The sequence below is a fragment of the Camarhynchus parvulus genome, chromosome Z (genome assembly GCF_901933205.1).
Source record: "Camarhynchus parvulus chromosome Z, STF_HiC, whole genome shotgun sequence".
Classification (NCBI taxonomy): Eukaryota; Metazoa; Chordata; class Aves; order Passeriformes; family Thraupidae; genus Camarhynchus; species Camarhynchus parvulus.
The window spans coordinates 27,780,898-27,808,077 of NC_044601.1; the positions used below are offsets into that span (position 1 = coordinate 27,780,898).

Below are 27,180 nucleotides of genomic sequence, written 5' to 3' on the forward strand. Positions count from 1 at the left end.
GCCTCATTTAGCTCCACCATTCACAAAATTATTTACTTTATTTATTTAACTGGTTACACCTGTAGAAATAGATAGACACATAGATAAGGATATTTATTTTGCAAACACAGCGCTATGGATGTCTTGGGACAGTACTCTGTACAAAAAGTGGTTACAAGCGGCTGTAGTTCCTGCTGACAGGGGATGAGGGTGTCAGGTTTGTTTTTTGGTGTGTACACCAAAGAAACAATTTTGGCTTTAAATACAAAACCTCACATTCAGGAAGAAGTTAACATATTAATCGGTAGGATTAACCATTTCTGTCAGTGAATAAAAAGAACGTCCCTGTTCTTTATCTCTCAGCTCAAGCTTTAGGCACAAGTATTTGTTGGGACAATTTTTTCATCGTATTTTAAGGTGGTCAGACAAATGATTCACCAGTTCTGCGCCTGAGTCTGTGCTACTTCTGACATGTTTTAGCAAGACTGATGAACCCTCCTCTCCTTCCAGCCCCTGGAGGCCTGGCAACTTCTCAGCTACAAAGCTTTACTGAGTGTAGTTGCTTCTGATGTGCAGATCTGGTTGAAAACAATTGAAGACTTTCCACTGGGTCAAAAGAACCTACATGTCTACTGACACTTGTACTGTTCATGAAATCTCTGTGCCTTTCACGAGAAAAATAAACTGCAAAAAGACAGCCTGAGTCGTATTTCCAGGTGTCTAAAAGCTGGAAGATCTAAAGCATTCTTTAGAGATGGCTTGCCTTCAAAGTTAAAAAAGGTGCAGGTTTGCTGGCAAACATATTTTAACCCATGGAAAGGTCTCACTTAAGATATTGTTGAATGGAAGCTACCAAACTAAGGCACAATATAGGTTATTGCAGATGCTCTAAGGATATATTTAGGGCTTTGAGCAATCACAGAAATGTTTTATTCGGCATATAAAAAAAAAGAGAGAGAAATTGTGGTAATAGTTGACTTAAAATCTGAAAAAAGAAACAATTTAAAGTTCTTCACTCTACAAATCACTCACAAGCTATAGCTAAAAATTGTATATATTTTATAGTGGAAAGGACCTGTAACTTTTAGGCACTTTTAAGAAAATCTTTTTGTAGAAATTCTAGCTTTTTACCAACACAAGTGAAGATGGACCTTCAAATCCATTAATTTTTTTTCTAAATTATATTATACAAAGCTACAATGAAACCCTTATTCTTCTACTATAGTGCAAACAGGGCTACTGTGAAATGAACTCTATATCTGGCTTATTCTGTATGACTAATTCCCATTGTATTATCTTAAAACTTGATGTTAATAGGAAAATCTGGATATGGAAATCTCTGCACATGTAATAGCGCATGATCTTATTTTAGCTTTTTAGCTTCCCAAAGATGTATTATACTAATTAAGGATTTTTTGATTGGCAGAAAGGAAGAATGGTGAACGCATGTGATGAGGTGCTCAAAAAAACACCATTCAGGCCTCTCTGCAGCCTCTGCATGACATTCTGTAGAATCCCAGCAAAGTTAGCTACATAGGTAATGTTTCTCTAATATATTTAAATATAGGCCAGACAGGGTTAGTGCTTTGAAAAAAAAAGCTCTAGAGACCTGTCATCCTATTAAAAGAAATTATTTGGTGATTTAATAATTTAAAGAAGTTTTTCTTTAAATTATTTTTTTCTTTTTATGATGGGCTGTTGTGATATGTTAAGAGAATATGTAAATGGTAATTAAAACTCACCTAGCTCTGTGCTGACATTAAAGCCAGTGTTAAACTCCAAGGATTTAGTGTGAAACATGACTTTGACCTACATTGTGCTGCAAGGTTGCCACCATAACTAAGTCTATGAAACATGATCATGTGTGAAAAAGGGCACTTCTCAGTTTATGAAACACAGAGAAGAGGTACAGGGCTGCACAGCGCCTGGGCTCTTGTGGATCCCTGGACAACTAACCTCAAATTTTTTTTTTTCATTTTTTAAATAAATATGGGACATTAAATTTGTGTTCTTTGGGAGTAATCAATTTCAATTTTCTCCTTTCCCAAAAATCATCCTATGTTAAGAAAAAAACTTTACCAGTCAGATGATAACAGGAGTGTACCTGTAAGGGAGCAGGGGACAAGCAAGTCAAAAAGGAGGCTAGGTATTGAGCATATATAATTTATGTATTAATGTTCCTTTTCCAAATTAAGTATAGATGGCCTGACCACTTAGATCAACATCAAAATTTTGTCCCAAATTGATGGTATGTGACATATCACATCATGATTCCTTTGTCATCTCTACATACAATCCCTCCCTAATGCCAAGAGGATCGCAGCAGCTTTAGGTTCATGGTGTTCGCCTTCAATCTCACAGCTCTTTGTTGATGTTCAGACATAATCACAAGCTTTTGTCTCTCGTGTCCCAACTCCTCTGAGGGTACAGGGCTTGGCAGCAGGTTTTACTGTCACCTATCAATACTTCATTATAGGTATTAATACATACTACAATAAGTCAGTAATACAAGATGTTATGTAGATATTAAATATTACATAGATTAAGATGATATAATGCTATGTGCTTTACCACCAAACATGTACACAATGTCCACAGTAGTAAAAAGTGCCCTGAAAACCGAAGCATGGGCAGTCCTCTCTCCTCAAGCTGGAGAGACTCAGGGCCTTCGAAAGTTCACAGTTCCCACATGTGCCAAGTGGAAAACCCATAAATACAACATCTGTAGCATTTTTTAGTTATTGAATTTGTTCTTGAAGACGTTTATACTTCTCTACTTTTCCCACAGCAGCCACTTCTAATGATGTTTCCATACTTCCGTATTTCATGGTGAACATCCACCGTGTATGTCTGGTTCTCTTTCACAAATACCAAGTCCACTTTGCATAATTAATTGTTTTGATCTTTTGTGTTTGGTTCCTGGAACACTATCCAGTCTTTCTTTGTAGCATCGTTTGATCACATTTCACACAATCGCTCGTGCCTTTTGATTCCTGCGCCTTGCACAGCAGAACACTACCGGATGATAAGGGAATTATTTGTTTAAATAAAAAGTAAGGTTAAATTGCGACGGAAGGCGCACGGCAAGGACACGCAGGCAGAGCCGGCCCCGCAGCAGCGCCACGGCCTGCGCGGCGGGCCCGGCGCGGCCGCGGCCGAGTCACTCCACTCGGCGGAGCGGCCCACGGGACGCCGCGACCCGATACTCGCTCCCTCGGGGTCCGGAGCCCGCCCCGGCATCCCCGGCGTGAGGCGGGCCCATGCGGGTAGGAGGCGGTGCCGCGGGGCCCAGCCAGGGGCTAGGTGGAAGCGAGCGCTGAGGCAGCCGCGGGCGGTGGTTGGCCGGAGCTGCCTCGTCTGAAAAAGCTGCCGAGTAGGGAGGGAGCCGCGGGTTGATACCGCTGCGGCCCCGGCGGGGCGGTACGGTTGAGCCCGTCCTGGGAGCATGCGGCGGCGGGAGGAGGAGGAGTAAAGAGCCGTGGCAGCGCCTCCGCTGAAGCGGACGCCGGGAGGAAGATGGAGCCCTTTCCCAGCGGTGAGTACCCGGGCGGCCGTCGGAGCCCGGGACGGGGCCGCGGGGCCTCCCGGCGGAGCCGCGTCCAACGGGAGCTGCTTGCCCAGAGGAACACGAGAGGCTTCGTAGTGTTGCTGCCCTCGTTGTTCGCGGCTTGAAAATTGTCTTAGGTTAATTAGGAGTAGGTGTCTTAAACGACAGAGGTGAAAGGAGTTCCCTCGCTTTTTCGGCGCTGTTGCGCTTCTCACTGCCCGGCCGGGGTCTCACTGACACTGGGAAGCCGGGACCACTTGTACACCAGGTGTACACTCGCCGTGTGTGGCACCACCGAAGGAGCCTTATAGGTGTCTGGAGTTCCAAAGCCGTCATGATTCTGATAGGAAGTAGGAACCAGACCCCATGTTCATGGCGTTTTCCTGATCGGGGCATTCTCATCAGAACGTACCTCCAACCGCCCCCCAACCCGAGCGGAAGGAGAAATAAAATACAGAAGTGTAAGCGGTGTACGAAGTAGTATTTCAGGGTGTTTTTGAAACCCAGAAAGCTTTGAGAGCTGCCCATGCATTGACAGAAGTGCTTGAAATTCCGACGTGGTTGCATGTGCTCAGAGATAAGATAGGCATTCGGGAGCCTTTGCTGGCATCGTGATACAGCAGTGTGTGTGCATCCTGTGCTCGTGCCTGAAATGAAGCCATGAAAAGTCCGTGTTGCTTCTGCCTCTACTAATAGTGACACATTCTACCCGTCCAGGGCAGAGGAGGAAATGAAGCTCTCAGATCAAACTGAAACTGAAGTATGTTTGGTTAGATTCACAGCCATGGCCAAATATGGAATTAGAGAGTGGGTAAAACAACAGCCTTCCTGCAGAAGACGCAGCACTTTTGTTACAGGTGGGATTTGGTCTGTTAAATGGCAAGCATGTTGGATAGCCATCGCTAAAGTATCAGGTAGAGTTTGCTGCGTCGTACTTTAAAAAAACCCATGTGCTAAAAAATAAGTTTTCTGTCTCATGGCAAAGGGGTTGGCCCTAAATGATCTTTAAGGTTCCTTCTAATCCATTCTAAGGTTCTATGAACCATGTTGTTGTGGTAAATAGGTATGATTCGTGCTTATAAAATTGAAACAGTTATTAAGATGGATAAAGTAATCAATATTTGGAAATAATAAAAAGTTGAAGTTTAAAAAGTTGAAATACCAAAAAGGAAAGGGAGAGGAGGGGCTCCACTCCCCCCTTCCCTACAGACGTTCAAAGGAGGAAAAAGCAAGAGATAATAGTTACCAAAATTAACAAAAAGAAGGGAAAATCTGGTTGGGTCCCAGGAAAATGCTAATTATAAGAGATTTATTGCTTTGATGCTAAAATGTAGTAGAATGTTAATTTTGGCTTACATTATACTGGCTTGGTGCGCATGTGTAACCCAAAGGTGAACTAAAGGACAAAAGAGGAAGAGGAGAGGCCTTCATTATGACAACCCTTAAAGACTGGTGCGACCACCAAAACGAGTGATGGAGCATGCACCGTAAAGGTGGTGATGAGGGTGGAGATAGAAGTGTGATGAATTGAAAATAGGAGGAAATGATATTGACACCCGGCTTATAAGGGGTGAATCTTCCCTTGGCAAGCTCGTAAGTGAGGTGGCTGGGGTGCAAGAGCCCTGCAACCCATACCCCGCGGTTTATCTTTTGCTTATGCATTATTATTAGAACCAAATTATCCCTTATTTTAATCAAATTATATTGTCAATATTTCAAGTGTATTCAGTTTTATATATTCTCTAAGGTATTCAATTAAAATTGTTACTACCTGTAATATTGTTTGGTTTTTTATGATGGGATAATTGGGCAAACGTAACACTGTGAATCTATAAATATATTTCATTGCCTTGCATTTCCCTTTTTTGAAACACATGAAATATCCCCTGCCATTGGATGCTGCTGTTTACAATCTGAAAGAAACTGAAGGTCATGAACTCTGGGCATATTTTGGTGGCATAACTCGCAAGTGTGACCTTCCCCCCTTTTTTTTCCCCTCTTTGTATTGTCATGTTAAAATTACAGTTTTTACAAGCAGTTGATGTTTCGGTTCTCTAGTTAATCCTGGCCTTAGTGTAAGGTCTTTCAGCTACAGCCTATTTCAGTCGCAGGGTTGTTTTCTGCATTCTTGTATGCATCATAAAAAGATCTTGTCTTTAAGAGTAATGCAGTTTGGGGGAGAATTTCATTTTGAAGTCATCTTGCTAAGGCCATTCCTTTTCAAGGAGATGAAGTGTTGTTTTAAAGATCTGTTTGACATAATGCTATTGCTGCACTGTGCAATAAAACGTTTTAAAAATTCTGCTCCATGCAACTGGAAGAAATGCCCCTGTGGGCTTTAGCATGTAGCTTAAGGTGCCAAGAAGCAATATTCATGCACTGAGCTTCCTAATTTTGTTCCCTGAAATGAGAACACTAAAGATGGTGGTAAGACTGGAAGAAAATTTGGAGCTGAAGTTGGTCAATAAGTTTCTTCCTGAGAGCTGGCTCTGCTGGAATGGACCCCACAGAGAATATGCCAATATTAGAGCAAAAATGTTGCACCTTATTTCTGAAGATCTTGGGGCATATTTGGTGCTCAATAGCAGTGGCAAAAAATCTGAAGTGAAGAGGGTGCTTACATTATTGGCATTTTGAATAGAATTTTCATTTTCATGCCTGGTGGTCTGGAACCTTTTGTAGGCATCAAATTTTTCAAATAAACTGGATTTTTGTTTTGTCTTGTACAATACTTATGAGTTCTATTTGTGAGTCTGTGTTGACTTCCTGTGCAAAGTGCTGTTTAAGTTGAGAAGAAAGCATGCCTGTCACAGGAAGCGTATAATATTATACTTGTAGATCTCTCAGTTCTTTGGGGTTTTTACCCTTGTAAAACGTGGGGAAGAGGGAACAGACTGGATCTTAAGATTTTGCAAAAGCATTATAGTTGGATTCAGAACTCTGATACCCATTGGGCAAACTACCAATGAGACAATTTCTTGTTTTTATTTATGGAAGTAGAGCTGTGTCTGAATGAGTATGTGTCTTAAAATAGACTTTAAGGCAGCAAATGTACTAAAGTGGATATAAATTGAAGGTTTTCTAGTTCAGTATTTGGTTGGATTTTTTTTTCTTAAAGAAAAGAAAAAACACAGTCATAATGCATTTCAAAAGTCAAAGAAACCCTTATCCTTTCCTTGAAATCCTAGTGGATGTGCTGAACTCTTTACTGTTTGAATAGCTTCTCCTGTGGAAATGCTCAAATAAAGTAAATAAACTTAGGATTTTTTTTTTCCTACTTCTTCCCGTACCTCTGCACTGTAAACTTAGTTTGCGACCTCTCTGAAGAGATCTAGGCTGTGTGTTCCTCACTGCTTAGGACTTTAGGTGGAGATGATGTATGAGGTCTGTAGCTCTGGAAGAGCAGTTAATTGCATATTTATTTTTAGCACCTGGAATAACTGAGTTAATCATAGAATATCTCAAGTTGAAAGGGAACTATAAGGATCATTAAGTCCAATTCCCTGATCCTCTCAGGACTACCTAAAACTAAACCATGTAACTAAGAGTGGCATCTAGACATTCCGTGATCTCTGGCAGGCTTGATGCCACAACCTGTTCCAGTGACCAGCCACCCTCTCAAGTAAATGGAGTGACATTTTCCTGATGTCCCATCTGCACTTCTTCTTGAATGTTATGAATGCTATAAAGTAGTAAATGTTCCAGAAATGGTTACTGGTAGAATTTTTTTTGAGATGGATTCCTCTATTTGCATGACTGTTATTAATTTCAGATTTTTCCCCAAGAACTCAAATCAAAGTTTAATTAAAAGCTCATAGAAGTTTTGCTTATTTGTTGCACAGAATTTTTCCACCTAAGATGTATGGTCTCCCATTCCTTTGAATTCTGCTCTGAATCAATGAGCAGAATTTTTTTTATTTTGACTAGTAATTTGTTACCTAAACAGTTTCACTAAAATGTAAAGAAACAAAAAACCAAGTGAAAGAAGTGAAATACAGATTAAAGGAAATATGTAATGTAATTTTGGACATCTGTATCTTGGATATCAGTACAAATTATTTTGCAAGTCTTTTTCTTATTTTTTAGATTGTATGTGTTTCTGAAAGGCCATTTCATAATTTCCTGTTTAATACATTAAACATGTCACTTCTCTACATAACATGGAAAAAAGAGAAGTGAGCTATTACACAGTTTCTCATTTAAGACAGGTGACGTGCGTGAACTTGCAACTGCAGATGGGATAATTTGTGAGGATCTGAAGTGCAAATAATGCTCACTCTCACTGACATTCCTGAATTATTTTTATCCTTTTGATACACAACAGATGCAATCTTTGATATTAATTACAGGACTAAATTGATGAGCAAAATAAAAATACTCTCATAGGAAGAAGTGGGGGGTTTTTGGAAAGTAGAAATAAAACAAGTTAGGTAATGTTGTTTACAAAATGAAAATGTTGTTTGCAAAGTCTAGTTATTTCAGGTAGTTCTGTCAATTCTAAAATATTTTTGTTCTTTGTGTTAATTTTTTTCAGTACAGAAGTGTATTGGAGGTTGCAGGAGCATGTTCCTGTGTGCATAGCTGTAATTCTGTTGGGGACAGCAGGCATAGCCTTGACTGCCAATGTTTTCCAACGTTGTGTCATGGAGCAGAAGGGTTCCTGTTTGTCTTAAACTGTTACTCAGTCCTAAACAGCCGATTGAGTAATTTAATTTTTTTTTCTACAGTGATAGATAGAAAACATCAAAGAGGTCTGTTCTTAATGTCTTTTTTTCTGCCCTGTGGTTTGCCTATCCCATCAATTATTACTGGAAAAAAACCCACTGATTTAATCTGTTCCTGGGTGTGAGTTTTGCATTGTCCAAGTGCATGGTGCTGGGTTGTAGTTTTCCACAAAGCTATGCTGTAGTATCTGTGCTTGCGTTCCTGTGTCAGCTGAGCAGAAACCTGTTTTTTCAATGTATTTGATATGTGTTTGCTTTTACTGATTCTCTGTGAACTCCCTGCCAAGCAATGGATGTTCAGAAGGGGAATTCACTGAGTTAAAGAATGTCTGAAGATGAGAGTGTAGGTGCTCATTATTGTTCATTTGTTAGTATTTTTCCATTAAGTAGTTGGTCTTCTACTTGCAGAATGAAACCATGGAGTACGTATGTGTTTACTTCATAAGTAAAAAACAACGGAAGCTTACGCTGACCTCAGTATCTACCTGTAAAAGTATTCCAGGATTATCTTGTCATCTTTTTTGGGAAGATGATGTAAAGTTGAGCAACCATGTTTCACATTGCTGGGGCTAGGTGAATGCTGCATAAAACCTTGTGACAACTGCCATAAAAATAGTACAAACAAACAAAAGCAAGAATAAAACCACCTCTGTTTGTTTCACTAGTCAGAATACTCTTTTCATATTAGATGGGCATTGGTGTAACAATTACATACAAAGAAGCTGAATTTATCTTTATTTAATGTATCCTCTGATTAAAGTAGTGATGAATTCAGAGAATTCAAGTTTTTTATCTTTTACTCAGTGATTTAAGAAAGTCCAGTGAATTTCCAGTTCTCCTGCCACAATGGTTTTTTTTTTTTCATTGAGTACAAAAGGAAAGATTGTGTAGAAGAGCAAAAACACTGAGATTTCTTTATGTTTGGGAGCAGTATTATTCCTTTGTCTATCAGAGAAATATTTGCATGGTAGCTGCTGCTTAGATGTCTGTCCAACAGTACCTTAAAGTAAGATCATATTAACTTTTAAAATAAACCAGGATCTTGTGTGATCTGGGTTTTAATTGCCTCGAAGTATTTTAAAGTGTACATATGTACCTTTTGAAGTTGTGTTTTGACTATTTACGATGCTGGTTTACATAGTGGAAGTATATTAACCTTAAAATGTAATAATCACAAAACAATTGTGTGCCTTCTTGCACACAGAAAGATGGATACTCCTGAAGGAAATTTGGAGTAAGGAGGGGAGGGAACATGTCTGGAAAGCTCATCCAGCTGATCAAAGAGACAGGAATTTCAGGGTAATATGGTGTGTTGGGCTCTACGCAGTTTGTGTCCCTAGGGCACAGCCGATCCTTTATTGCTTCATGAGTATTGTCTCAAAATAGATGTTCAAGGAAGACCTAAGAGCCAGCTCTTCGGGATTATTTAGGGCATGCAGTAGTCTGTTGAAGCAGAGGTCTTCTTTAATACATCAGGTGGAGAGTGAAGAAGTGGAATCCTGATTCCACTGAAACACAAGATGCTTTCAGTCAGTTGTTTTGTTCGTGTGGAAATAAGGTGAGTTTTGATTTTGGGATTTGCTTTTTATTCCAATCAAAACTCCTACCAAGATGTTTGGAGGAGTGTTTCAGTGTGCTTTACTAAGCGTAACTGTGTGCAGAGAGCTTTCCTTTGGTTATAATCGCTCTGACATTGAAGGAATATATTCTGTTAACTGGAGTTCTTGTGTAACAGTACTTCTACCACAGTGCCATTGACTTTTATGGAGAATTGATTGTGTTCAAAACTAAGAATGTGCCTAATTCACCTACTATTCTAGGGACTAATGGTGATTTTTATTTAAGCCTTTCTGTTGTATATAGTTTCTTCAGTAGCGATGAGCTGGTATCACATTAGTAGAACCACTTCTACTATTTTTCATGCATGAAAAAGTTCTGACTTGTGCTAGTGAGAGACCAAAATGCTTTGGTATGCTTTAGAGGCCTCATAATTCTGACCTGTAAACCATTATAAGAGAACAGTAGGTTTTTAGAAAATGTGGCTGTGAATGCAACATATATAAATCGTCAGTTGCTGTCCAAATCCACGCTTTTTATCATTGATAGAGATATTAGTGAGGCTTTAGTGTCTCTTTTGGAATGAAGGAATAATCATAAGTGTGCATCATTGAATGATTTAGTTTGCAAGGGACCTCCTGAAAGGTGTCTGGTATCTGAGCTTCCCACACCCCTCATGGTGATGGTTGTTATGATGATAATTTCAAAGCTGATATATGATACCTGGATAGGCTTTTGGAGCAATCTACATTTCAGTATGTCTTAAGCTACCAGGCAGACACACTGCTACTTCTTTCTTTATCAGTACCCTTTGTCTTGTCGTATTATGAGACTGAGAAAAATGTAGATAGGTGTATTTATGCTCCATTAAGATGATACAAAACTTAGTGTGTTAGGCCGTAACCTGTAGCCATTATTGCATCTTGCTTTCTGTGAACTGGACTACCAGTTACGGAGCAGTGGACACGTAATGTGTGCTTGTGACTGCAGATGGTTTGGGATGGTTGGAGTTGTCAGGTGGGTATTAAGTAACAGTAGTAATCCAGAAGGCATATTGGGTTGCCTCTGTAGAGAGTGTTCGAGACAAGAGGATATGATTCTATTCATTTATTGCTAAAAGCAAACAAGAGAACGAAAAGATTAGGCAAGCATCAGTTTGTATATAGTCTGTTAGGTTCTATACCTGTTAGATGTTTCAGAAAACTCTCAAAATTTTTTTTTCTTCAGAACAACTGGTACCAGCAGAGAGATATTTTGTATTCTCAGCAGTGATGAACAAGGACAGACATGGAATTAATGGACAGGTGTTGTGAAGAGGATTGTCAGCAGTTCTGAATATGGGAGTTGAGTAGCTCAAGAAATCTGAGACACAACTTCCTGTGTGTCTCTTAAGATTCAGGACCTTTTCATTAGACCCCTGTGGTTAAACGTTTTATGTGATTTTAATTGCAAAATACGCCTTTGGTAAGACTGGAAGCAGGAAACTAAAGCAACCATGTTCTGTAATTAAAGCCAGAAACTTCTTTCCTATCCCATTTTTTGTTCAACCAGTGGCTGAGGATTGAACACTGCCTCAACCTTGTGGAAGGTTTTCCTTCTCAGAAGTATCCAAAGAGGAAAATGTAATTTAAAACTACGTCCTCTTTCCTTCCCTCCATTTCCCCTGCATTTTCTCAAAGGAAACCTAACTGGTACCAGATTTAAACTTGAAAATCTATGTTAATGCGAAGAGATGTGATATTGCATCTGTTGGATATCAAAATCCAGGCTAACCTTCGTTTGGTTAGCCTTAAGTTCTCCTCTTATTTCCTCCTAGCTCCTAATTGCTAATGGACAACACCTGTCCATTAATTTCATGTCTGATAAATAATTATGACAAAAACAAGTTGTGAATTTTTACCAGTTGTATAGGTGGAGTATTCACTAAATAATCTATTCACTTTTTCCCCTTCTATGATATTTTCTTTTTGTTGATAACATAGAAGGCTCCATAGTATCCTGGCTATTTACTTTTAAATCTAACTGGTAAATGGTGAAACGTAATTGATCCACGTAGTTCTTAAATCTGAGGTCCTGACAAAGGATTCTTAAATCTGAGGTCCTGCAATGGTACTTTGCTTAAAAATCAGGAAGAGACTCTCAGAGAACCTTTTAGAAGCACCCAAGACTAATGAACACTGACTTCCTTGAAATGACACTTCTCACTCATATTTGTTATGGCAACTTCAGATAAGAGAGGGTCTTAAAATGCGTAATCACACATTGTTTTAATTTCTGTTATACAGTTAATTGGCAGGGTTTTGTTCCAGTCTATGTACAGAAGCTGGTCACTGCAGTATTTATCTCACATTAATTTTTAAAACCCACATAAAAAAGTAAAAAGGAGTAGTAGACCTTGGAGTATAGCTTGAAGGGGTGAGTGACCTTGTAAGGCTTGGAACTTGAGTTCCCTTGTGTAGTTTGGAGTGGAAAGCAAAATTTGTCCCCCTTTGCAATACAGGAAAATCTATTCATTTTCAAGTTAGGAATTTTTTTTTTGAGAAAGAAGGGGTTTTTTTTCCCCAAAACCAGCATCTGTTTTGAAGACCTTTTGTCTGTCCATTAGAAGTTATGATATGTACTTAACTATACAGATTCTTCTAAACCTCTGCCAGTTATTTGTGTCTTGAAATCAGCCCTTTCAGAGTGGCATATGTGGTACAAGTCGTGAGCAGATGTTAGGTACTGTCTTTTAAGAGTATTGATTAAAGAGTATAACAGTATTTATTAAAATCATATGGAGTCATCATAACTGTTTGCATGTAGATGTTGATACTACAAAAAACAACAGACCCTTTTTTGTTTTACTGGAGTCTGTGTGTCTTTTTAAAGATTTCTTCTTTAATGTTTTTTTAGTTGCATTCAGCATATAAAAGTATATATAAGTGTATATGTGTCCAGTTTTGGTCTATTAAAAATACGCAATGCATATGTAATCTTTCTGCATAGTGGGAATTAAGAACTTGCTCTTAGTTTACCTATTCCTTCTGTTCTGACTCTAAAAAACAGACTGTCATGGTTTGACATTGGCACAATGCCAGTGCCCCATGAAAATATACTTCCCTGGTGTTTGCTGTGAGATGTGACCAGGAAATAAGCAAAGCAGGCCTCTACCTTAGAAAAAAAAAGTTTATTAACTAAACTACAAAAGAAAAAAAACCACACACACACACACGCACACACACACCTGGAAAATGAAAACTCCACAAAAAGCATTTCCTCCTCCCCCCACCACATTTCCAATACATCTTCCAAATTTCAAGTCTCCATCCATCACCCTGTAAATACTCAATTTCAGTCCATCAAGAGGAGAGGAGTCCTTCTTGGGGCCATGGTGACCTCTTCCTTGCATGCCCAGCGCTCTCACCACTGGACATGGAACAGAGCTGCTTCAAGGGTTATCCTCTTAAGGGTGCTTTGACCAGTTCCAAAAAAAGCACAGTTTTCTCTCACTCTCGGGACCTCTTGTCCCCCCCATACTTGTCTACCCCCTGGGGCCGGGGGGTCTCCAAAACTGAACCCTCTCAGTTCTGAGCCATCGCCTCCCCCCTGCAAGCAGCTTCTGTGTCGCGAGGAAGCTTGGTTCTGTCCATGGCTGTACCAAAAAGAGTCCAGCAACCAGCTACTCCATCATCTCTTTCTGGCCTCTTCTTTACTGTCCCAGCCTCACTCACTGCTCCGACTGTCATTCTCTTGCCCATTTCCTCTTTATCATCCACTCCATCTCCCCTCTGGGAAAGGTCCAAATGCTCTGTGAGGTCTTCATTGTCCAGAAAGGGGTTAACAAACTTCTGCACGCGGCCAGGCTCCTTCCCTGCTGCACTCCCCCCTTCCCCCTCCTTCTTCACAGGCCGATATCACTTCAAGGCCACAGGCCCGTACCAGCTTTCTCTCTCTCATCTTCTAGCTGGGGGTGGGGGGTGCTGCCCAAAATCTTCTCGGGGCCTCTCTCCCTCTGTCTCTCCTGGGGGGGGGGGTGCCCAACGCCTCCTGGTGCCCCCACCACCCTTCCATCTTGAGGGGTCAGGCCTACCTCTGCCGGGCCACAAGTTTCGCCTCCCCCGGAGGCCTTGCCTCTTTGCTGGCCGGAAATCAAAGAGAGAGCTCCCAAGGGAGTGCTCTGCTTCTAACCCCTGTGTTCTCAGAGGCGCATCCACCCTCAGTGGCCAAGCCGGGTGTCAATTTAGAATCTGAACACCTATTGGCCTCTGGCCACTCCATTCCCAGAAAACCTGTTTCCTGTAAACCCACGACACAGACAAATCCCATGGATAATTCAGATTCTCATAGCAATGCTTCATATTGCCTAATACTTCTTCATTTGTTTGGGGTTTTTTCCCCATCAGATTATTTACTTTTTTTGTCTGAATTCAGTAATTTGAGAGAGAAAAATGGTGACATCTATTTTGTAGCAGCCTAACCTTTCTTTTTCCCCAGAAATACTGTTCTCCTGTAAAGGTTCTTAAAGTAAGGTTTGACACATTTGAAATAACTACAGGCATGAAAGTTTTTGTTCCTAAATGCGAAGACTTGTGTTTTCCTCTGAGTGGCTGTATGTTAACCCTTTATACTGACTATACCAGTAAGTAAAAATTCTGCTTGAATGTTCTTGTTGTAGGTAACCCTGATAGGCAGCTAATCCTCATGTAGCCAAATGCTTAATGCCATGCAGGGTAGGGGAAGAAATCACAAGGGTAAAAAAAGGGAAAAGTCAGGAGATGAAGACAAGGAAAGCAAAAGCTGCGTACATGCAAGCAAAAAGAAGCCCCAGCTCCAAAGTTGTAGGTGAAACCATGGTGAAATGAAGGCAAAGGGCTTTCCAGTAGAACTTGTAATTTCTGTGACATTCCAGTGGCTTGCTTTGTCTTTGTTAGCTGAGTAAAGGTTATAACTGTTTTCTTACTGCAGACAGATGCAGGTTTGAAATTACATGAATGACTGTACAGTAATTGTGTACTGTCCTGCTTTAGTAAGAGCAAATAATTTTTCTGTTTAAAATTGAATTATTTTCTCAGGAGAAAATGATGTATGGAATGATTAGGGAGACATGGTAGAGAAGAAGGAAATCTTTAGTAAGAATCTTAGCATAACTAATGTGTTTGTGGACAAGGGCTTTGTTTGCTGAACAAGCTTGTTGGAAGAGATAAGATAAGCTTTTCTTCATTCCCTCCAAACACAGAATTTTTAATGCATGAGTTGGAGACAGTCCAGGGCGTAACAGTGCAGGAAGTAATTCACATTATAGAAGGAAGGGCTAAATTGATATGACAAGGAATAATGATAATAATAAACAAACAAGTTCTTGAAGCATGCCGAAAATATTATAAAATTAAAAGGTAGCCTTGTCAAAAATCACTGCTTTCTACAGTTCAGTAATTTTTCATGTCTGATATGATGTGTCTGTTGATACTTACCCACAAGAAGAAATAGTGTAATGTGGTATTTAAGTGTTAACACAGTGACGTTAATCACTGCTTCTAGACACAGTTTTGCTGAAAGGTTTGAAAATATGAAGATTTTTACTTGTTTTACTCTTATGTTTTACTTACATACTGTTCACTAACAAAGTACATTATCTTTCAAAAATTAGATTTCATAAGTAAATCTTCAGGATTTTGTTTTGCCTGTAAATGTGTGAACTCATATTTGAGCATGTCTTGAATTTAAGAAGTTGTGCTTGTCTCCTGTAAGATCCATGCAGCCAATCTTCAGAGTTTTTATGTTGAGTTCAGGGTCCAGAAATACCATGAGTAATTTGCTTTCGTGAAGGCTTTGAATAAATATAACTTTTTGCTTGATGTTCCTCCTCACACTTCCTTTCCTCTGTGGGAGGGAGGATAGGACTACAAACACCACTGCTTGCCTGACCCATGAAAGCTTGAGGTTTTAGTTAGGATTTTGAATAGGTTTCCTTATATACTCAGACATTTGGCATGTGATCATCAACAGCCTGTGCCAGTACCTGTATACACTTTCTGCAAGTGAATTTCTTTGTCCCAAAGAGCAGGCAGGTGGCAACAGGGGTTATTTACTGACTATGCTGTAAAACAATTGTCTGTGAGAAAAATTCAACAAACCTGATATAACTTCTGTGGGGTGATATTTTAGAAGAACAGAAAAGCAATTTTAAAAATTAATATTTGTAAGTTAAGTATTTTTTCCACTTCAAAGTTTTTTTTTTCCTAACTGCTTCTTCCAAAATTTTGAGGCATTTCTTTTCAAGCTATGACCAGACAAGACATATACAGTGACAGAGCAGGAAGAGCTGGGAATTAGAAGAACTAAGTGAGTCTTGTATCTTTGCATGGAAACCAAGGTAAGGAAGGAGGTAGTTAAGAGTTTGTGACTGTCGCAAGCTTTCAGAATAAGGAACTACACTTAATTCCTGTGTTAACTGCTCCTGGAAATAGATGTACAGTCATACAGTGAGTCAGTGAATGTAGTGCTCAGCGAAGTAGGAAGAGCTTGCTCACATTTTTAATTATTTAATCTTCTGCTGGGTAGCAGCAGCTGGGTGTCCAAAACTGTTGTTGTGAAAGGAGAAAAAGAGAAAAGAGGAGGATGAAAAACAAAACACTGTCTGCATTATCCTCAACACTGGTATCTGGGAAAGGATAGTGGGATGTGCTGAGGGGTTGTTGTACCTTCTGTTAGAGGAAGTGGTGAGCTGGGTGGAGGAATAGGCCCAGTAATGCTCAGAGAGATGTTTTGTCTGTTTCAACAGCTGGGAATACAGTATGGCATCAGCAAATAAATTGAGATGGTCTACAAATTGTACAATTTACTTAATTAGATTAGATTTATAGAATTTATACCTAATATTACAAGTCCCCATGCTAAGCAATTGTTTATGAATTCATAGAATCATGTATTTCGGAAAAGACCTTTAGGATCATGGGTTACAACCACTAAGCTAACACTGGCAAGTCTACCACTAAACTATGTTCCTTAGTGCCACATCCATGTGTCCTTACATACCTCCAAGGATGATGACTCCATCACTTCCCTGGCCAGCCTGTTCCAAAGCTTGATAACCCTTTTGATGAAGAAATTTTTCCTAACTTGAGGCCATTTCCTCTTGTGCTGTCATTTACTACCTGAGAGAAGAGACCAATACCCCACCTCACTAACCACCTTTCAGTAGGTTGGAGAGAAACTAAGTAACTTGGAAAATTCCTGTCCTGCTTTACTGTGGTTTGTGGTTTTATGTGGTTTTTGTTTTTCTCCAGAATGTGTAGTTGAAATCTGGTGTAACAATGAGAATTCTCTATATTGTATGGAAACTAGCGTAAAGTTGAGTAACTTACCTCAGCATTTTAGCTCTAAATTTTCCCTTGTTATTTCAAGTCACTTAGATTTAGAGTAATTTACCCATTGATAGAGTAAACAAAAAAGAAATATCCTAAACCAGATTTAACCAAATAAGAATTAAATTTCTGGATAGAAGACATTAAATCTCTACACTGACCTCAGTTCCTTCATCATTCAGGAGTGGCTCTGTGAGTTGATGAGGTAATAACTTTAACCAAAGTTCTGCTTTGTTTTTATCCCTGTGAAGAGAAACTGCTTACTGATCATCATTTTTTTTCCAGAAGTAACAGCAACTGAATGTTTAAGCTACACTTCTTTAGGTGTTTTGATCCCAAGCCCATACAGTACCTCAGTCTCTCTGAGAACTGGTTATAGAAATGCAAATGGGAAAACTGCCTCCAAATTGTGGCTTTTGTTTTTCAACAAGAAATTAATTTTAGACTTCCGTTTGCTTTTTTGTTTTTTCTTTTAAATAACCTACTCTTTACCCATATTTGATGTATTTGAACTGCAGAAATTGTTATGAACACAGCCTGGGTATTTTCACGCAAGTTTTAAATTGGATACCTACAAAAGCAGAGCAGCTGAAAAGTGGAAATGTCAGTAATAAATAATTTTCCGAGTGTTTTTGTTGGTCTTAGCTAGAGTTTACATATAATGAAATTGGAAAATGGCTCTATGCGCCAAGAAAAAAGGATCCACGAACACAAGACAGTGCATGACTGTTTTGGGAGAAATTTGAGGACATCAGAATAACTGCTACATAGAGGAGAGCTCAAATGAGAGGCTGTTTTCAGTTGGACTGCTGAGATTCAAAGTCATTCCTCCCAGAAAAGATCATTGATCAAGTAACACCTTTATCTGTTTTTTAAACCTCTGTTCTAAAAAAGAAAAGAGACGCCTATGTCTTTAAGAGCTGGTATCATCGGACAACTGTTGTTTAGCATAGCGTTTGATTTTATTTTTCTATTGTCTGCATGAGCGATTTTCAGCACCAGTGTGAAGATAAGTTTGTGCTACTTATTCTACAACTTCAGGACCTGTTGAGCCACTAGAAGCCTTTTGTGTTCAGTTAACTTTTGCTCGAACCTCTGAGTGCTGCTTCTGGCTTAAGAGCTGTCACTGTAGGAGTCTACTCTCACTGCAGCCTAAACTACAGGCCTATATACTAAACCTGTAGGCCGAGGGTTGCCTTGGAGCAACTTACTCTAAATGCAGCTAAAATAAGAGCAAATATCTTTGGAGGAATTACATCAGTCCTGAAATAAACAGTTTGTAAACTAGGAAAAGCAAATTTAAATGTGTTAGATTCTCTTTTTTTATAGAATGCTGCTTGCTCAGACTGTCCAGAAGAGCTTATCAGCGAGCAATTAATGAAAAATTCAAAACTAAGTTCTTTCAAAAGTAAATACCTCTCAGACAAAATCATATAGCAGTTCTCCTAAATGTTTATAAGCGCAGGTCTGATCAACTATTACTGCTATTTTCTGCTACATGTATAAAATGTCTGTCTTTTTTTTTTTGCTTGATTTCAACACTTTTGTTCCTTTTTTTTTTAAATCAATCTACAGCAACCACTGTGCTGATTTTGACTATGCTAATGTACACAATTCATCAAGTAAAAATAAGACACTAGACCACAGCAATTAACAGTTCATACAAAAGGCAAATTTAATCCTTAAAGAATGGTTGCTAGGTAGTACCAGGGAGCCGGCAGTGCTGGGAATAATTGCATGCTGAGCTTGGAATATTGCTACCAAATAAACTACAGAAACTTTCCAAGACTGTCTGTAGCATTACTGATGCTACTGAATGTTTATTTTTCAGTGCACCTTTTTTTTTGTATGCAAGGGTTGTGAGATCCGACTTCAGATTCATAGTTTTTTGCTTTTGAGGGGAATGGAATTGCATGTGAAGTCTGTCTGATTGATCATCACTTGTTTTGCATGTCTGTGACAAAAACTGTATTGCATAGCTCCAGTCTGGGTCCAGTCAGTATTGTACTCCTACTGTTAAAGAGATAGGATGCAATTCTGCTTCTCCTCTTTTTGGAGATTATCTGCTTTCAGATGTCAAAAGGTAATGCAGCTTCTATGTACTTTGTGTTCAGATGGATTGAGAGGCTTCAACCCATAGTTCTGGACTGGCCATGAACATTAAGGTGACAATCACTTCTGCATATGAGTACATATGTTTATCTTTTTGCTTAATTGCCTTTAAAAATTTAGGCTTCATATTAATACTCAATGGTGGGAAAGCCTGGCTTTCCTTTTCCTAGCTGCTGATGCTTCAACAGTGAATTACAGTTTAAAGGTTAAATACCAGTATGGTTGCTTTTAGCCAGTTGATTTACGTGTCCCTTGTATAATTGTTCAGATTTTGAAGTGCTTGCCTGAGCAAGCAACCTGTCGTAAGCTTTATTGCAGAGCTGTGGTTATTTCTGATTTGACCAGTAGGTTTTGAAATTCTGAATCTGCATTCCAAACGTAACAGAAGGCTTTTGATAGCAGGAGGTTTTCTCATCGTAAGCACTTATTTATAGACTGAGCATTTACTGGCATATACTGCCAGAGGTCAATCAATGCCAATTATTTGTATTCTTTGAGAATTTTGTGGTAAAAAATTAGATGTCACCTAGTGATGAGATAATGTCATGTATGTGTTCAAATCCTGTGGCAAATATCTTACAATACAGCATATAGACAGGACATAATAGATATATTCGGATTTGAATAGTGCCTAAATAAATAGGCAAGTGGGACTCTGAAAAACAAAAAACCATATTGCATCAGTAATCTGTTGAGGGTTTTATTCTTAAAATATTTATCTTCCACAAAACTATTGATACATAATACTGTTAGTTTTCTAAGTTGTCGCTTCTGTTTCTTGATCTTTGGTTTTTTTCTCATTTCATTTGCTGGAGTAGTTGAGTAGGGTAGAATGTTGCTTCCGACTCTGCTGGATTTTTGAAACTCATTTCTGTCATATTACGTTATGCAATTCATAAACAGCATTAGCTAAAGTTTCCAGCCTTATTTCATCTTTAGTTTTAGAAAGATGAAGTTTATATCTAAGAAAATGTTAATAATTAATGTTTTAAGTATCCATTTTCAAAGTCTACCAATTCAGATGTTTAGCTGTCAATGAAACTTCTTCTTTGCTGGCCATTTTATTCCTCGTCGGTTGAAAAAAGAATCTGATAGACAATTGTGTTCTTATTTCTGTTTACTTAAAACACTAATGCTGTTCTGCAGTAATAAAAACCCTTAACTAATGATGTTTGGAACTAGTGATTTTTGGTTTCCATTGAGGAAGTGATTGCACTTTCTGAAATATTTCTCAACTTTGGATTTCCAGTGTAATATTTGGAACCAAATTTTCTTCAAAATGCCTTTATACGCCAGTTTGAGTATCTATGACAATGAATCTGTTTTGGAACTCCCCTTTGACCTGTCCATCTCTCTTCTCTCCTCTCATACAACTTAGAAACAATAACCAGGACAATAGTTATGGGTGAGGATGGGTTGTAAGATTTGGAGTAAGTCTCAAGCCTTGAGTCCAGCATAAGGTGCACAAATAACAGTGCATGTTCCTTTCTGTCTTCTATAAAAACATTAATATTTCACAGTTTGGAACTGGGGTGATTGATCTGCTGCTTCCTGTAAAGTAGAGCTGGTGAACTGCCATTAATAACAGCAGAGCCCAAGGATATAGTTTTAATTTTTACAATTCTGTTAAAATTATATTTTTACTAAGTAACTCAGCATAAATACATAGATTTAAGTTATATATGGAAGTTTGGTCTATGCTGAATTTAATTTAAAAATCCCCCAAACTTAAAAGAGGTGACTGAATACCGTACGCTATGTTGCTTTTCCATAGTACTTCTATGTACTTACATGGCACATCAACACTTCTGAAATTTTAGATAGGACAATTCAGAGATTTGGTGTATTAAACATTTCTCTGTGTCTACCCTCCTCCTATTTGAGGCTGAAGATGCAGATTTGCATGAGACAGTTCAGGAAGAAAAGTGTAAACCTTTAATAGTGTTTCCAAATCCTTAGTGCCTCAGATGTCCTTAAGCACATTTTAGATGACTCTTTAATGTGAAAAATCACAGTTTTGTTTCTACAGTCAAGTCTAGTCTTTCTAGGAAAGAAAGGAGCATTAAGATTTTTTCTTACAGTGACAGCCTTAGTGGTGTGTGGATTTAAAATATTGAGTAATTTTAAATTTATATAGAAACTAATAATAGAAACACGTAATGTTTCTGAAAGCTTTTTGAATATTCATTGTACTTTTCTCCTATAGCTTGTTTTGTTCCTTCTTGCATGCAAACTGTACAATGCAAGTATATCTGGTTTTAATTGAGTCTCATTTCATCTTGTTCTGGTCACTAGCTTGACATGACTACAGACATAAGATATGTGTGAGAAATTTCACTAAGTAGGTATATTTTGCTTTCCTCTCATAAATATAGATGAGTACTGTGCTGTGAATAATGTCTTAATCTTTTCCCTAAAATAACAGATTCTGTAGCAGGTATACCTATTATTTGCAAACTTTGTGGAGCCATGCCTGCACAAGTCATATTACCTCTTAAAGACAGTGCAGTTGTAGCAGAAAACTTCAACAGATTTGTCATGGCTAATACATTCTTCTAAATTTGTGCTGTTTCTAGTTGGGGTTTTTTTGGATACAATGAGAAATTATTATTTCACTAAGCAAAATATAAATTTTAAGTTACAGTGAAAGCATTTTTTTGATATCTAATTTTCAACCTTTGTTTTTTCTTCTTTTTCTGGGAAATAGTTGTACTAAATTTACTGCTTTTGATATGAGAGAGGGCGGTGATTCTATATGTGTCATTATTTCTGCAGAATTCCTTCATTGGCTTTTCCAAGTGACCTACTGTTAGTACTGACAAGGACTAAACAACTTAAAGAGCAGTAGCATTTGTTCAGTTTTGTATCCATGGCTATGTATGAGTGACCTGCTTCAGTCATAGCTACCACATTTCTTTCTACTTGTCCCAAGGACCAAGTAAGGGAGAGAAGGTCAGGTTCCATGTACTCTAACCAGTCTTACTATTTTTACTGATGAGTTAAACATACATACAAGCATGCATTTCTCTGCATTACAGAGAAATGGCATGCTTACATGCCATACACAAAATATTTGCAAGTGCTCATAAGTGCTTCAGATAGTTCCTCCAGAGTCCTGGAAACAAGGAATTTTATGCTGTTTGCCAAACATTAACAGTGTAGAACTAATTCTCCAATTCCTAAGTATTAGTGGAGCCTTTGTTCTTCTAGTTTTAGACTGTGTCACACAGTATTTGTGCCCAACAGCATCTTCTCCTCCAACTCACTTTACTGTCCTAGTGGCAAGCTCATTCATGTATTAGCAATAACATACTCTGATCTTAGTACTTGTGCTGAAACCTTGCAAGTGTTTCACCACTACTTCTAGCTGAGGTGGCATTTAGACAGGTAGATAAAGATAAAGAATATGTTTAAAGGGAAAAAATCCATCTTGGAGTTGCTTTTTGACCTGCTGAATGGCTTTAGCCGAAGCAACCAGGCTTTTAATAGGAGCAAATTTATGTGGTTTGTTTATGGAATTTGCTGTTTTGTCAGCAGCTGCTTCTGCCAAAAAAAGGGCCAATGCCTTTAAATTTGAACATGAAAGTTGTGTATGCAAAACAGTATTATAGCTCTTAATAGCTAATGGCATTGTTAAACATCTATTCCTGAAATCATTGGGCAAAATTATTCTTTGACCTATTATCAGTGAGTTGCTTGATAGCAAAACAAGTAACTTGGCTCATGGTTTTTCTGTTTTTCTTTCTTGACCCGCAAGGCTTGAATGTCTTGTTTTGGGCAGACTTAACTCTGCACCTTCTCTCGTATTATTTATGTGCAGCTGAAGTAGTTTACATTCAGTGGGAAATCAGTTTTTATTTCAGTTGGTTGCCACATTTTATACCCCTTTACAAGTTTGGTCTGGGTTTTGCTACTTCTGCTGGTACATGCTACCCAATAGTTGTTTTGATCCTAGGTTATTCCAGAATTACAGAAAGGTTCTCACTTATTTTCAGTGGGAGTTTGACTGCTACAATGTGTCAGGTGTAACTGTAATTCCTCTAACAGTTTTTTCAGTTAAAATATTTTATTATAACTTCTCACTATTTTAAGATCGTATTGGGGTGAATTTCAGTCTCAGAAAACAATAACAATCTGTCTGAATTGAATAGGATTGAATAGGATTTTTAGGGTTTTTTTAGTTTTAGGTGCTTATTCAGAATTGAGAAATTGAAAAATAAAATGCCTTGAGCATTTTCTGGATATCTTTTAAAAAGGAATTAACTCAATTAATAGGTTGCTTAGATCCATAAAAGACTTTTGAGTATTGAGATTTCTGCTCTGAGGTAGAATACCCAGACATGATAGACAAAAGACTACTGATACTGTTTTGCAAGGGAAAAGTACATACTTCTAGAACTAAAAAGAGATATCAATAGCATTACAGGAGGATACTGTCTCTGAAATACAAAGCAATAATTTCTTTCTGTATTCTGCAGAATATTTAGAATGGATTCCAAAAACCAAACATCATGAGATATCTTGTTGTTGCACGCACTAAAATTCAAAACATTGTGTTGTCTATTAAACTTCAGGAAAAAGCTTACATTCTTCTCCATAATGAGATTGGACCTCTTCAGACAGAATAAATACCAGGAGCAAATGCTAGGCTAGTGTTTTACTTCAACACCTGATTGTTCCTGTAGGATCATGTGTCATGCTAAACATGAGTACTGTGGTGAAGTTGCTTCCTAAGTTTGATGGCTGATTTGTGAGAAGTATAGAAGTGAAGAGTGTATGTTTTGTAGGAGCAAGCTGTGGCCCTTTGTGTCCTTTACCACCTAGGTCACATTATCAGAGCCTGTGGGGATTACATTGTCAAAGACTGCAGTACATACAGCAAGCTCATTGTACTGTTGTCTTGGCGCAAACTGCATTTGAAGTTCACATCCTAAGCATTCTGTCCTCTTCAAAGAAAATAATAGACCCAGCTTTTTACCATCCCTGAATATTGTAATGAGGAGATATCTTGCAATAGATTTTTGGGAATCTGTGCTGTAGGAGGCAGCTGTAAAGAAACTTTCAGAACTATCAATTTTGAGAAAATATACGCCTTCCTGCATTTTTTCAGTATAAGGAAGATTAGTTTTCTGGATTTGTCAATCATATAGTAGTTAACTTCACATCTTTTCTAAGATTTTTTTCTAACTGTGAGTATTCATATTATTCACCATTAAATGTGATAATAGATCATGTATTGGGGAAGATGTTTAAAATCTCTTGGTTTCAGAATAAAAATTTGTAGAAGAATTGTGTAAAATCACTTTTGTTTGGGTATGTTTAAGCTTTTAGCTGATGTAGCTAAAAGCTTAAGCTTTCACCTTTAGGGTCTTAGCATTCATTTTATTAGGACTATGTAGAGAACTGCAAGACTTACTTCCAAGACTTTTTTCTTTTACCTCCATGTTTACTCTCACACTAGACTTATGGTTAGCAAAGATTGAGATTGAAGTTGCCATGCTTGATGGCAGATGGCTTTTGTAACACATTTTAGCAGCTCAGATCAGTGCTTCCATTATTGTGGACTCATGTGACCACAAATGCGTCTAGCGCACCTGCAACCTCTGGCATGACAGTGGTAGTTCACTGGAACCATGCAAGTTCTTTCCAGGTTAATTTTCCTACTCCTGAATTTATAATAATTTATCCCGTGTTATATTTGGAATATGAATTAATCTGCTTTGTATGTGTTTTAAAATGGGATTGTTGGCTGCTTGGCCATACATGGTATGAGAGATGATGGTTAAATGTGATGCTTGCAATCATGCTCCTCAAGATGCTTCATATTCCTTGTGACATAAGGAACAAGAATACTGGGGTTTTCTGCTTCACGTGGCTGTTTATCTCATATCGTAACAGCTCATGGGTTAAAATTGAAATATCATAGAAGTTCAGTTCACTCACACTATCATGTTATCAATGCCAGTGAACCAGCAGGAAGCAAAGAGTTCAGAAATTCTCCTAAAAATGTGTTCTGTAAATAAAGGATTAAAAGACTTTTATGTCAGCATAAATAGCTCTAGTAACCTTTTGATACTTGGTCTGTGTTCTTTCCAGTGGAGAGTAGTAGTCTGGTGATGCTTTTGATATGCAGTAAAGTTTTGATCTTACAGATTTTGATTACTTCCATTTTGTGCAAATATTTCTGTAGAAATTACCTATAACTGTTGTGTTCCTAGAAATTAATGTCTCTAGGTATTAAAACTCTGAATTGTCTTGAAGCTAACTTCTAGTTTAACTTTTCTATCTTAGTTTTAGTTTGAGATTTTTTAGTATAATTCTTTTTCACTGAAAAGGTTGTTACTACATGCATGCGACTTTGAAAATACTGTTTTTAGAAGTTATTTACTGGAGAATAAGTTCCTCAGAAAGCAAACTGTACTCTAAACCTCAGAGCTGATGAAACCTACTTTCTGCTAGATTTATGCACTTTATCTTTCTCCTCCTTTCCTCTGCAGTGCCTCCCCTGTCTTCTACCTCTTTTGCTGGCCATGCAGCTGCACATGCCATGGCTGGGGTTGGAGCTGTGTACTGATTGACTGCTACCTTTTGGAGTGGTTAAGATGTGAGTCTTAATACCTGCCTTTTCTACATAGCAGATATGGATTTGGGTGTCTTCTACCAGCCACTGGTTGTTTTGGGGTGGGATTTCATTGGGTCTTGAAGAAATTTGGTCTTGAGCCTGTTTTCAAATTTGATTGAAGCTAGTCAGCAGATTTAGAAGGCAACCAGCAGAGGTGAGTAATCAAGAAATTCTGTTAAAAGTTATAGTGAATTCTTGATTAACTCTTTTTGGAAGGAGAGGAATTGTAAAAGAGTTTCTGCTGCCCAATACTTTCTTTCCGCATTTTTTCCTCCACTAGTTTGCCTATGTGTTTTCGTTTTCTAGTTTCACTTTAGCTTTCTGTCCTCTCAATTCTGTGTGGCCCCCAGTCTGACATGCAAGTGCACGTGTTTCAGTGTAGAAGTGATGGTGCTAGACCACTGAATGCAGTCATAGCCTGAAGGCTGGCATGTGAGCACTGTACTGGGAAATAAAAAATAAAAAATAAAAATAGAAAATTCTGGAAGCTGCTTTTGCCTAGAGGTTGGAGCAGATGGCTTCCTGAAGTCCCTTCCAGTCTCAGACATCTTGTGACCCTCTGATCCTTTTCCTTCTTAGAGAAGGTAGGTCCAAGTTTCACCAAACTCCCTGCTTTCATACATTACTATATCTCCTGTTCAGGTTAATTAGTACCCTTCTCTTACTGGATTTTCTGGGGAAGGATTTTTTTATTTTCTTTTTACCTTATTTTATGGCCTTTTCATTGCTACAGCTACTGAACTCCAGTTTTTCTGAGCTTGTGGCCTTGAAACAGGAAGTCTTGATACATTTAGAGTGAATGTTGAGGAATAGTATATCTAGTATATCTAGTATATATTAGTATATCTAGTTTGAAAATATTCTTGCCATCTTTTCTTTAAAATGTTTTATTTCCACTTTGAGATTTTCAGCCATATAGAAACTTGACTTTCATAAAATGAAAAATAAAATAAATAATACATTGGAGGAACAGTTATATTCTAGGTTGTTTATAGATTGGCAAAATGTACATTCTTGCCAGAAATTAATACAAGTTACCCTACTTTATAGTAAGTTTACATGCAGAGCAAAAAACAGCTTTCTTCTTCTGGAAACAAATAATGTGGAAGATAGAGGTGTGATGTGAATATTGGTCAGTTGACTGTAGACAGGCATGTCCAAAAGAGATTAGATTAATTTCTGAACCCTTTCAGCTGGGCAAGAGTGTTTTCTAGTCCCTTGGATAGATAGAACTGTGTCTGGGGACTGATTAGCTAAAAGATAACCTTTTGATAAACAAAAATATGGAAGATA

The 27,180-nt window shown here is 38.2% G+C and overlaps 1 protein-coding gene across 3 annotated transcripts in view; it reads left to right on the top strand.

The window, feature by feature from the left end:
- Positions 1 to 3,129: 3,129 nt before the first annotated feature.
- LNPEP (leucyl and cystinyl aminopeptidase) overlaps positions 3,130 to 27,180 on the top strand; it is a 51,614-nt gene continuing 27,563 nt past the window's right edge. For 2 of the 3 annotated variants that reach the window (XM_030968913.1, XM_030968915.1), the window contains exon 1: positions 3,130 to 3,514. In XM_030968913.1, coding sequence (XP_030824773.1) covers positions 3,496 to 3,514 — 19 coding nt within the window. In that variant the 5' untranslated portion in view covers positions 3,130 to 3,495. Of the gene's footprint in view, positions 3,515 to 25,762; positions 25,870 to 27,180 lie in introns of all 3 variants that reach the window. The other variant, XM_030968914.1, reaches the window with a different exon arrangement.